General features: G+C 44.8%; 1 protein-coding gene across 1 annotated transcript in view; it reads left to right on the top strand.

Moving 5' to 3' along the window:
- The window catches only part of RAD18 (RAD18 E3 ubiquitin protein ligase), a 506,049-nt gene that overhangs the window by 196,420 nt on the left and 296,140 nt on the right, over positions 1-13,489 (top strand). Inside the window, exon 8 of the mRNA XM_082265473.1 lies at positions 6,342-6,402. Coding sequence (XP_082121599.1) covers positions 6,342-6,402 — 61 coding nt within the window. The remainder of the gene's footprint in view (positions 1-6,341; positions 6,403-13,489) is intronic.

The following is a 13,489-nucleotide window of genomic DNA, read 5'->3' on the forward strand; positions in this document are numbered from 1 at the left end:
CAGAAGTAAATTTCCATCTCCGAACAGCACCAGGGAAACAAATAAAGCTTTTAAATGACAGTTGTAACAGCAAGAATCCCATCATATGTTTTGCTGTTAATAATCTGCAGCGTTCTCTCTCTGTATCATCGTTATGAAGTGATCGTCCTTGCTCTCTGTCACTGTTCAGTGCTGGTGTTCATTTTAGCACCATAAAACCACTTAAAACGCGTTTAGTTCAGCACATGCCCACCTCGTCATCACCCATAAGCCCCCGCAGAGAGCTTGTACACACCAGACCATCGCCTGCAATGCCGTTTCCCCCCCCCCCCCCCCCGTACCAATGACATTAACCTTTACAGAGCGTGCCAATTAACATGTGTTTGTGGCTTTTTTTGTGACAGGTGAAGCCAGTTATAATGACATTTGGTTTTTCAACAAATTTCACGCATGCATTGACATTTAATGAAGAACACCGATCCTCACGATGCCTCGCTTGCTTGTCGTGTGGCGTTAAGCAGCGGATGTTAACTAGAGATCACGTTAATGGAATTAATGTTAATTGTCTGTGAAAACACTGCATTGCCCTTTTCATCAGCTGTTTGGTGGAAGTGATTATGGGCTTACCTATTAGCACAAAGTGTGCCCAGTCCAGGGGTGGAAGTCTAATCACTTTCCCTACTTGAAAACCCATTATAATAAAATTATGGTAGACTAGTAATTAGTAGTAGGACAGGTTCTTCCAGTGCCCAGGGCAAGCTTGTGGAACTGCACCCCCTCCCCTGCTGCTAATACATGATGGAGAATGGGTGTACTGCCCTGTGCCCATTCTCTGCCCCACTTGCTCCGGCTTCCCATGGTTGGTGTGGAGTGTGCACTTCACATGTATGGCCTAATCACTTGCTTTCTAGCAGCTAGAAGGTAGTTACACATGCACGGTGTGCTAGTTGTGTCTGCTGTGGGTGGATGGGGGTGAGGGGAGTGGGCATGTTGGAGCTCAATGTGACAGCAGTAGCTGTCACGGCAGAGATGAAGGGGAAGTCAGCCACTAATCTGCAGTGTTCAACCCCCTGCCCCATCACGGTGCCAAGGGCGGCTGCCCCCCCAGCCCCCCCCCCCTGTCCTGACTCTGCTAGTAGCTGTATACTAGCACTAACACCAATAATTATTTAGTGTGTATGTATGTATATATGTATGTGTGTGTGTATATATATATATATATATATATATATATATATATATATATATATATATTACATATATAGTCAAATTAAGTTGTTACAGGGGTTGTCAGCACACCATGAACCCATGGTCAGTAGTCCAAGAGCTTATTTAAAGTGATCACATCACAAGAAGTGCAGGTGCAACACTCTGAGTCCACGCACGATCTCTGTTGGTATAACTGCTTAAAGTGGTTTCCAAGGCTAAAGTCTTTTTTTTTTTTTTTTTTTTATACCTTAATGCATTCTCTGCAATAAGGTAAAAAACGTTCTGCATGCCTTTTCCCACAGTCCCCCCCCCCCCCTTATACTACCTGAGCCCTATCGCAATCCAGTGATGTGCCTGAGAGCAGTGGCTCTCTTTCTCCTCGTTGGCTCCCTCTTCTGTCAGTCACAACCAGTGAGGAGGGAGCGAGGCTGAGAGCTGGAGCCATGCTCTGTGTCTATAAACTGACAGAGCTGTGTGGGAGCGAGCCCGCATAAGTGCCTCCATAACAAGCGGCTTTCTATGGCGGCAATCGTGGGGGTGGGGCGGTGGTGAGGGGGGAGCACTGGCAGAAAAAGGACTGGGGCTGCTCTGTGCAAAACCATTACAAAGCAGGTAGGTATGATGTGTGTAAATAACAATCACTTCAAAGTGGTACTAAACTCTCTTCAACAATTTTTTTTTACTTATTTTTTCTCTGCTAGTTACAGAAAAGCTAAAACATGTATTTTACTTTGTTTACCTTTTTATATCGTCTTGTGCTACAAAGCAGTACTTCCAGGTGTCTATCCATGGCTGGGCCTTGCTGCCTCCTGGGAAAGTTAGATCAGGAGTTTCCAAACTGTGGGTTGGGACCCACTGGTGGGTCGGGAGCTGCGTTTGAGTGGGTCGCGCTGAGCTGGAAATCACGCCCGCTTAAATTGTGCTGTGCGAACCCGCACAAATTACAGAGAGCCAGAGCAGTCAAATTGTGATGGATTCAGGACCTCGCCCACGTAGTTTACGGAGGCTGGTTTGCCATGAGGAGGATACTTGCATCAGTGAGTACGTATGTGGGCTGTTATGTAGGTTGTAGGATATATTCATGGGGTGCAGAGCCAGCTCCTCTGTCCTTCTGGCAAGACTGGCGGCGGGATTCTCTCAGCTATAGCGGGCAGAGATGGCAGCCTCGGTGTCATAGGAGGACCAGGTGGCCTGGCGGTGTCAGGAGTTCATGGCAGCTTCTATTTTTAATTTAACATCCCCCTCCCTTTAAAATATGCATTATTATTATTATTTGCATTTATAAAGCGCCAACTAATTCTGTCACGCTTTACAATATTCCATTACAAGCAAGTGGGTCACGAAAAATAACTGTATTCAGAAGTGGGTCTCGGTCCAAAAAATGTTGGGAAGCCCTGAGTTAGATCACAGGTATCCCAGGGGGACCAATGTGTAATTAGGCAGCAACTGTGCTACTTGTGTGCATGTGCAACAGATTTCTGTACGTGTGCAAAAACTTTGCCAGATGGTATACTGGCAGTGCATGTGCAGAAATTCCAGCCTGCATACACACGTGCTGCCAGTCTCTGACTTGTCCTAGATGGCGGCGTTGTATATGCAGCAAAGTTTTAAAGATGGAGGGTAAGGGGGAGGCTGCTCATTCAGCAACTTAGTTCCACTTTAAATTATAATCACCTTTTCAACAATAATGAAAAGGTAAACTAAACTCCTGCACCCTCCCCATCCACCTTATCCCTGCTGCACTTACCTCCATGGGGGATTAGCTTAGCTGTCACTGCTAAGCCCCGCTCTCCTTCCCCTTCTTGCCTTAGGACTTTAGGATAGATTAGAGTTGTTCTGATTGGTCATGCGCTGGCACGTTACTACTCTGACCAATTGGAATTGCACTGATTCCTCATGGAAGCCATAAGGAGAAACCGGGAAGAGAAGTGGGGCTTTCATGTCCCCAGACCCTGCTTCATGGGCAGTGACAGATAATCACCCATGGAGGTAAGTGCGGTAGGGTGGAGCGTGTGTACTGTGTTTTGCATTTTCATTTGTTGTGAAAAGGCGAACTTGCTCTTTCAAGCCTATGTTTAGTTACCTTTTTTTTTAATCAGCACAAAGGATGGTACTTACATTTAGGGTCCATGTACACGGGACGTTGTTAAAAGTCCCTTTGAATGCTGGAATTTTTAGGACGTTTGAAACTTCCGTTCGGTCGCGTTTGTACCCGCGTTTAGCGGGCGTTTGCGTTTAGAACCGTTCCTAGAGGTCAAAAAAATGATTCCCCTTTAAAATGGAAAAACGCGAACGCCAAACGCGGGTCATCGCGTTCGGTCGGGTTCGGACGTGTTCGGACGCATTCAGTCGCGTTTTTGCGTTTGAAACGCCGGAAAACACGTTCGAACGCAAATAATTGTGTTCTAAAAAAAGTCCCTGAATGCAACTGCCTGCAAACGACCGCAAACGACCTGGTGTACATGGACAGATAAGATAAAATGTAGGTGGGTTCAGGGGCTTCTGAAAAAAACGCCCAACTGCTCCTAAACGGCCATTTCCAGCGTCCCGTGTACATGGAGCCTTAATTAGAAGAGTCCCTTGTGCTGGTGCTGGCTGCCCTAGTTGAAATCATCTGTCCTTTTCCTCTACACCCCCCCTTTCCCCTCCACTCCCCCTCCTCCCCCCCTTCCCCCCCTTCCCTCCTCCCCTCCTCCCCACCTTCCCTCCTTCCCCCCCTCCCTCCTTCCCCCCCCTCCCTCCTTCCCCCCCCTCCCTCCTTCCCCCCCCTCCTTCCCCCCTCCTTCCCCCCCTCCCTCCTTCCCCCCCCCTCCTTCCCCCCTCCCTCCTCCCCCCCTTCCCTCCTCCCCCCCTTCCCTCCTTCCCCCCCCTCCCTCCTTCCCCACCTCCCTCCTTCCCCACCTTCCCTCCTTCCCCCCTCCCTCCTCCCCCCCCTCCCTCCCCCTCCCTCCTTCCCCCACCCCCCGAGCTCCAGCAGCAATAATCTTCTAGTACTGTGGGGGGGGGTCAAAGAGACTCGTCAAGAGTACAACCTATGTCTGTACTTTGCGCCCACCCCTCTCCATTCTTTCTATGAAAATGCGCTCTATGAATGGAAGATGAATGAAAAGTCCTCCTCTTCCATTTAAAGCTTTTCTTTGATGGAAGCTGATTAAAGAAAAATAACTAATTTAACCTTTAATTTGTTTATTTTTGAAAGTCCTATAAAAACGACATTTCTGTCTGAGACAACACTGCAATTTCATTGCAGGAAATAAAGTGTCACCCTGTTACAGAAAGTAAAAAAAAAAAATAATGGATCTACTGACAGGTTCAATAGGTAATAAAATTGTGTTAATGGAGGGCTCAGGAAACCAAAATCTGCTGTGATAATTCTAGTAAGACATAGTTAAGAGGCACTAGTACATCTACTTCATTAAATTCTGTGGCACGTAGTCACTATGCCATGTGAGTAGGCACTGCGGTGTCACACATTTCAAAGAACCTGCCTTCTTAATTACAGAGCAGCTGAGAGGAGGAGTTTTAGGAGGCGGAGTCAGTGCAGGAATCACTGCTTGCAGGCAGCAAGGTACCATGGGATATGTAGACCTTAGAAATGGAGAAGAAGCTGCAAAGCATGCATGGAATCCAGGAAGTGGTGGAAAGCGATGGACAGCAGACAGCCAACACTCGCAGCATTTGGACAGGACATTTTTAAATTGGCTTATCCTCTTGTCGACCGCATAATGCCATTATAGGATGGCTAAGTGGCTCTCCTGAACCGGATCACGTGCCTAGTACGTAATCGGGCACTTCTGGGTAGGGGGTGCTGGCACGCTGCTAGTACTGTGATTCTTTACAGCACATGGCAATCAGCGGGTACCGGCTTATAGATGACTGCCGCCACCTGCTGACCCGCCAAGGAGAAAGATGGAACAGAGCTCTGTTTTGTCAGTGGGTATGTGCTGGATTTGGTTTCCCTGCAAAGAACATCCCTTAGTAAAAGCACCACATAGTACACACACAAACACCGGTTAGGCACACATTTAACCCCTTCATCACTCTAGATCAGGGTTTCTCAACTAGAGTTCTTCCTGGGGTTGCTAGGGGTTCCTTGAGCAATGGGCAATTTCTGCATGTCAGATAATGACTTGTTCCTTTTAGCTATCTGTAAGGGGGGTAATTCTTCCCAATGAGGACAAGAGTAAGGAACATTCTTCCCACTGACTGTCACACTAATGTGTCATGAGTTGTAGATTTCTAATATTTAGCAGGGGTTCCCCGAGACCAGAAATTTTATTTCAAGGGTTCCTCTGTGCTGAAAAGGTTGAGAAAGGCTGTTCTAGATGTTTAACCCCTTCCCAGCCAGTATCATTAGTAAAGTGACAGTGCAAATTTTTTTTAGCACTGACCACTTTTATGGTCACTGGTTCCCACAAAATGTCAAAAGTGGCACATTGTCTGCCACATTATTTGGTATTGGTTGCAAATGGCTGCCATTACTAGTAATAGAAAAAAAAAAATAAGTTCCAGTTTATACCTAGTTTGTAGATGCGATAACTTTTGCACCAACCAATCAATATACACTTATTGGGATTTTTTTTTTTTTTTTTACCAAAAACATGTAGAATACACACTGGCCTAAATTTATGAAGAAATTAAATTTTTTTTATTGGATGTGTTTTATAGCAGAAAGTAAAAAAAAAAAAAAAAAATATATATATATATATATATATATATATATATATATATATATATATATATATATATATATATACATACTTTTTTTTTTTTTTGTAAAATTGTCAGTCTTTTTTTGTTTATAGTGCAAAAAATTAAAAACGCAGAGGTGATCAAATACCACCAAAAGAAAGCTCTATTTGTGGGAAACGACATACATTTTGTTTGGTTACAGCGTTGCATGACCATGCAATTGTCAATTAAAGTGAGGCAGTGCTTTATAGCAAAAAAAATAGCCTGGTCCTGAAGGGGGGGTAAATCTTTCAGACGTCAATTGGTTATATTGGATTGTCAATAATAACTATTGTTTGTATTGTTATTGCAATGCTAAACTTATAAAATGAGAATGAATGCTGTGACCAGAGATCCTCTTTAGCGAATTGATGTGACTTATTTCCCCCTCCTTCACACGTTTCCTCTCTTCTCACCAACAGGCAATGACTTTCAAAAAGGAGCAAAGTGAGAAGGAGATCGATGAGATTCACCAGCAATATAGTGAGTAACAACACATTGGTTTTATGACTGTTTTTTACTTTTTACTCTTGAACTGTATTAAGGGTCTATGCACACTAGGCAGCAAAAAATGACCAAACTGCTGGCAGAAAAAAGCAGCATAAAATCCCTCCTGTGGAGAATATTGTACATGTTTTTATCCGTATTTGGGTTCAAAAGCGGTTTTCCCCAAGGCACTAGAAAAGTGTACATTTAAAAATGCTTCACACACCTAAATGCAGCAAGGTGCATCAAGCTTTTTTTTTTTTTCTTTAAATCCAAAAGCTCCTCTCAAAATTGCACTTTTTTTTTTTTTTTTTTTCAGCCTCTAAACACTCTTCTACAAATATACCTGAAAATCGTGATATGTGCTTGGACACATACACTATGTTGTCAAAAGTATTGGGACACCTGCCTTTTCACACACTTGAACTTTAATGGCATCCCAGCCTTAGTCTGTAGGGTTCAATATTGAGTTGGCCCACCCTTTGCAGCTATAACAGCTTCAACTCCTCTGGGAAGGCTGTCCACAAGGTTTAGGAGTGTGTCTATCGGAATGTTTGACTAAACTTCCAGAAGTGCATTTGTGAGGTCAGGCCCTGATGTTGGACAGAAAGACCTGGCGCTCTAATTCATCCCAAAGGTGTTCTATCAGGTTGAGGTCAGGACTCTGTGCAGGCCAGTCAGGTTCCTCCACCCCAAACTCGCTCATCCATGTCTTTATGGACCTTGCTTTGAGCACTGGTATGTCAGGAAGGGGCCATCCCCAAACTGTTCCCACAAAGTTGGGAGCGTGAAATTGTCCAGAATGTCTTGGAATGCTGACACCTTAAGTGTTCCCTTTACTGGAACTAAGGGGCCAAGCCCAACCCCTGAAAAACAACCTCACACCCTAATCCCCCCTCCACCAATGAATTAGAGCAGTGCACAAAGCAAGGTCCATAAAGAGATGGATGAGCAAGGTTGGGGTGAAGGAACTTGACTCAAGATTGAGCACACTTGTGGAATGGCGCCAGACTTTGGTACTTAGAAATCTCCATAGGTTACGCTTTACATTTTTTTACAGGTTACCAGTTTAGAGTTACAGAGGTCTAGTGCTAGAAGCATCGCTCTCACTCGAACGTTTGTTGCAATACCTCACATGTGTGGTTTGAATGTTATTTACATATGCGTTTGCTCCTGTGTGCGGGCACGGATGCACTTAAAATGTTTTATTTATTTTACACTTTCCCTTTAGGCTACATTCACACCTGAGCATAGCGTTTTCGCGCGTTTTTTACAGCGATTTTTACCGCGATTTACAGGTGTTTTTAGATTGAATAGAGACCAATGGAAAACGCCTATAATCTGCCCAAAAAGAAGCTCATGTACTTTTTTGAGCGTTGGGCGTTTTGCTTACAGCGTCAAAACGCTCAGATGTGAACAGGGGCCATTGAAATGAATAGGAATTGTCTTGTTGGGCGTTTTGAGAGCTGATCCTAGAGCAGAAAAACGCCCCAAAAACACTCCATAAAGGGACGTAAACATCCCTTGTAATAGGAATAGGACATGGCAGGTCTTCTTTTTGGAGAGCTATGAGGTCTATAAATCCCCAGATCCCCCCAAAAAAAAAAATATTGATCTCAGGCTTTCTAACAAAAAAAAAGTGGCGGTGTTTACATCTGCTATTCTGGAAGTGACGTCATGACGTCGCTTCCAGCCTCCGAGGGTCATAGAGATGGCTGGGGACCAACAACAAAAAAAACTAGGAAACAACAACAAAAAAGAAAAAGGGCGCACCGACCTTGTGCATTACCACTAAAAATGTATTAAAAATATTAAAAAGTTTACATTATACTCACAAAGCAGGTGTGTATAGACACACATCAACATAATACACATATAGTCTCCAAGGTAGCCAAGGAACCGCACTGTGTTGAATAGTATGCAGTGTGCCGCATGAGGCTGCTGTGTCTAGGCTGACGCATTTCAGGGGCGAACCCCCTTCCTCAGAGCCAAAGAGTTGCTGGCTGGGGACCACCTGGTCCTCAGTTAGCTCTATGGTGAACTTCTTCTGGCAGGTTCATTCTCCAGCTCGCCGATCGCGCGGGAGAGACCGGAGAAGCTCCGGAGGGCGGCAAGAGTGGTGGAGGGCGGCGTTGTGTCCCCTCCCACTGCTTGTAAAAGCAATCAAGTGGCGAAACAGCCGCTGACAGGGGCGCTTACAATGATCAGCTTTTATTTATGTAAAGTATTAGCTGGAGTTTGGCTTTAAATGTGTTAGTGTATATATAAATCAGCTAATCCATCTAACACTCCCCTCCCCTCAGACTGACAGTGCTGCTGTCTGAAGGTGTCCCCCCTGTGCTCCTTCATCCAGATTCTTTTTTGCGATTTTTAGCGGGACTGCGAGATTGCGGCGGACAGATCGGACCCCTAACTTACCCTTTTGACACTTTTGGGGGGGATCAGTGACATTACTACAGTAATCAGTGCTAAAAATAGGCACTGTTACTGTAATGACACTGGCAGGGAAGGGGTTAACCTAGTGGGTGATCAAAGGGTTAAATGTAATCCTGGGGGAGTGTTTACGAACTGTTTGGGGATGGGCTTGTGGAATGACCATAGAGACCTGTGTTCCTTTCTTCTCTCTCAGCAGGGAGCGATTGCGGGTGGCCGGCGGCAATCAGTGCCGCCAGCCCTGTGCATCGGCATCACCGCTGCCTAGTGGGGACAGGAGCGCACCACGCGTGCGACCGACGTAGTCCTATTTTGGCTCGCGCAGGAGTAAAACTGCGGCGGCGGTCTGGAGCTGGTCAAAGTAAAGCAGTGCTGTATCACAAAAAATAACCTGGCCATGAAGGGGGGTAAACCTTCCGGAGCTAAAGTGGTTAAAAAAAATATAATAATATTAATATATATATATAAATATATAAAAACCTATAACATATAGATATATAAAAATATACAATATATAAATATAAAAAATATATAAAAATATATAATATATAAATATATAGATATATAAAAATATATCATATATAAAAATATATAATATAAATGTTTGGCGGTTCTAAATGAGTTTCCAGCGAAAAAAAAAAAAAAAAAAAAAAACGGATTGTTGCATGTGAACAAAAAGGTGCCAGAAAAGGCCTGGTCTTCAAGTGGTTAAACCATCCTTTTACGAGTGTGTCTGTAAAACCAGAATTTTTTTTTTCTTTCCTTCCCACATGCATATTGATTAGTGTAAGACGGCGGCTCCTTCCAATGTGCGCAATGACTTCAGAATTGCTCATTCTCTGGCTTCCCCGCCTGTCACACGCAGCGTCTCTCTAAATGTGAGAAAACCTGTTTATCTGTCACAAACATTTGATTATTTTCTTTTCGGCTGACTCTTCTCAGCTAGTGCCAGATTGACGGGCTTGCAGCACCATTGTGATATTTTTTTCTTTTTGCAGAACAATGGCTGTAGATTTTAGCTGCAAAATTTTAATCCGATAAATTAAAAAGTGTTAATTGCCGGCTTGTAATTTCAGGCTTTGGTTTCTCTCTACCGTCGGTGAGATCTGCTGTCTGGCTGACGCAGTAATGACACACCATCCCGTACTTCGCTTTGATCCGCGCCTCCTCATGTATCAGATGTTGACAGATTCCCAGAGATAGTGAAGCTGACGGGAGAAAAACAAGACCGTTATTAATACTGCGTGTTCTTTATCTATGTTCAGAAAATAGAATGTAGCTAAAGGCCAATGGAACCCAGATCGCGTTTGTATTGTGGAACATGACAGCATTGTCATCCTGTTAGAGTTACAGCTCCTTATCAGTGCTGTAGTAGCGTGATCCTTGCATTGTATAATGTTCAGCCTGTGATTCCTCAATGTATAGCCCTGTCCTAGCTTAAATCTGAACTCCGGCCTTCCCCTCAGTTGTAGCTGCTCCTCTCCTGGACTGAAATGCTCTGATATCACTGCAAACTGTGAGCTTCACATAATGTGCATTAGAAGCTGGAGCATGCCAGTCCAGAGCCTGCGTCATTTCCTGGCTGGAGGACATTGGGGATCAAACTGCGGCCCTCCATCTGTTGCGGAGCTACACCTCCCATCACGCCTCTACCTTTTGTGAGTCAGGCTTGTAACTGTCAGTCTTGCAATGTCTCATTGGAAGTTCAGCAACAGTTGGAGGGCCACAGTTTCACACCCAGCTTCCCCCCCCCCCCCCCCCCATTGTCACTGGTCCACCCTTTTTAGTCATTGGATTTCCATTCTTTCAATTATGGAGGTTCAGCACCAACTGTGGGCATTGTATAGGGTGGTCTTTAGGAATGCACCCATATATCAGCCGCCAAAATTTACTGGGCGAAAATAGGGTTATCTGCAATTTGTCAATGGAAAAAAAAAAGGTGTAGATAATGACATGCTGTGTCCCTGATCAATAATACACAGCTGCTCTCAAATCTCTGCTTTTTTTGCTTGGGTATAAATGTGATGTGACGCGAACGCTTGGCCAGGCCCCCCGAAGACGTCGTAGTGACGAAACATATCGGAAGGAGCTTGCCAAGCGTCACACCTGGAAATAGTAGGTCGGCCATCTTTTTGGTTATACCGGAGGAATATGTCCTGGACGCATTTGTGTTTTGTTATGCCTTGTTTCACCGATGTATGGTGAGTGCATGTCTTACCTATTTAATAAAGTTTTTATCAAAAGTACTGCACTATGGGCCTTCTCCCCTTAATATCTTTCCCCTGCATGAGGCTATTATGAGCAGAGGCATCAGTAGGAGGATCGGATCCGATGCATGTAGGATTAGAGGATCTCTTTCACCAACTGAGGTTTGCAGCTATCTGGTTCCTATGAATGGGGTTTAGCGGTCCCATATCCGCTTGCTGTTTTTTTCATCTCTACCGTTGGTAAGAGTCTGTATGTGGTGGCTGGTTATGTACACTGTCCTGTCGTGATAAACACTGGGGTGAAGATTTTACAGCTACTATCTGCATTGCAGCCCACCGTCTGTGGCATCACTTGATGGCCTTGTGTCATCACATGAGGGACTTAATCCATACTTTTATTTCATTGCATTTGTATCAAGGGCAGTTATTTTATTAAGCGCTCCTTTTTTGTGCTAAGCTGTGTCCCGTTGACTTCTGCGCAAAGACGCCCTCCATTGACAGCGCAAAGACGCCCCCCATTGACTTCAGCGCAATAACGCCTTTAGTTCTACAATGAGGTATGTAATAAAACCAGGAAAGGTTTGATTTAAAAATGTAATTTGCATGTTAATGAAGGAGCAATCCAGGGAAGGCCAAATGTAAGTTTAAACTTCAGCTTTAAAGTAGAATAGTGTGATAAATCTAATGAATCTTAAAAATTCTCCCTCCCCCTCCTAACACCTATGCTGACTGACCTGTATAAGAAAAATGTGTGCACTTACCTGTTTTCAGGCTGCACCGATCTAGTTACATGAATTTGCTCGTGTTAGTCAGCGCTGGCTGCAGGGGAGAGGAGAGAGCAGTCGACAACAGCTTTTAGGGCTTTTAACGGTGACATTACCCATAGGCTTCTATGGCCCATCCATTGTCAGCGCTCCCTCCCCTGCACGCCCCCACTGACTGACACAAGGGGACCGGTGTCACGTGGCCAGAAAATAGGAAAGTATACAGATCTCTCTTACACAGGTTACCCAGAACAGATGTTGGGACGGGGTATGGGAAAATATTCAGGATTCGTTAGGTTTACCCTGGAATTTAAATCTGAACTCCAGTCAGCTTAAAAAAATGATGGTGACTGCTGGTTCCACATTCTATGTGATGTCAGCAAGAGGGAGACAACATGACTAGAACAGAGCCGCTTCATACTATTGGTTGTCACTACCAGAAGCAGCGGGAAGAAGGCTGGCAAGGCTGTGGGGTAAGGGGAGTAATAATCTGTAAGGCCCCTTTCACACAGGCGCACCGCCCAACGAAGTATGTTCTGCTTAGCAGGGGATCGATCCGCCGATCAGATGACAGCAGGCAGATGACAGCTTCCTCTCCGCTCTGTGCGCAGAGATGGAGTGGTCAGATCCCCGCTGTCCTCCATGGGGAGATCAGATGAGAACAGTCCGCCTGTCCGTTCTCATCCGATCCGATCCTCCAGACGGATGGAAAATAGGGTTTCCATCCGTCCGGATTTCACGGACAGGATCGGAATCGGATAGCAGCGGGTGACGGGAGATGTCTCCGCTGACACCCGCTGCTCCATAGGGATGCATGGAGCATCCGATCAGGTCCGCCTGAAAAACTGACAGGCGGATCGGATTGTCTGTGTGAAAGGGGCCTATTACACAACCCCAGACTAAATGAACATTATGGGGAAGATTTACTAAAAACTGGTGCAGACTGAATCTGGTGTAGGTGAGTATAGTAACCAATCAGCTTCTAACTTGTTCAATTAGGATTTGACAATAAAAACTGGAAGCTAATTGGTTACTATGCAGAGCTGCACCAGATTATGTTTTAGCAAATCTCCCTTATATCATGAATATACAGTATCTCACAAAAGTATGTACACCCCTCCATATTTTTGTAAATATTTTATTATCTTTTCATGTGAAAACACTGAAGAAATGATACTTTGCTACAATGTAAAGTAGTGAGTGTACAGCTTGTATAACAGTGTAAATTTGCTGTCCCCTCAAAATAACTCAACACACAGCCATTAAGGTCTAAACCGCTGGCAACAAAAGTGAGTATACCCCTAAGTGGAAATGTCCAAATTGGGCCCAATTAGCCATTTTCCCTCCCCGGTGTCATGTGACTCAGTAGTGTTACAAGGTCTCAGGTGTGAATGGGGAGCAGGTGTGTTAAGTTTGGTGTTATCGCTCTCACTCTCTTATACTGGTCACTGGATGTTAAATATGGCACCTCATGGCAGAACTCTCTGAGGATCTGAAAAAAGGAGTTGTTGCTCTACAAAAAAGATGGCCTAGGCTATAAGAAGATTGCCAAGACCCTGAAACTGAGCTGCAGCATGATGGCCAAGACCATACAGCGGTTTAACAGGACAGGTTCCACTCAGAACAGGCCTCGCCATGGTCGACCAAAGAAGTTGAGTGCACATGCTCAGCGTCATATCC

Source organism: Pelophylax lessonae, assembly GCF_965119305.1.
Source record: "Pelophylax lessonae genome assembly, chromosome: 8".
Classification (NCBI taxonomy): domain Eukaryota; kingdom Metazoa; phylum Chordata; class Amphibia; order Anura; family Ranidae; genus Pelophylax; species Pelophylax lessonae.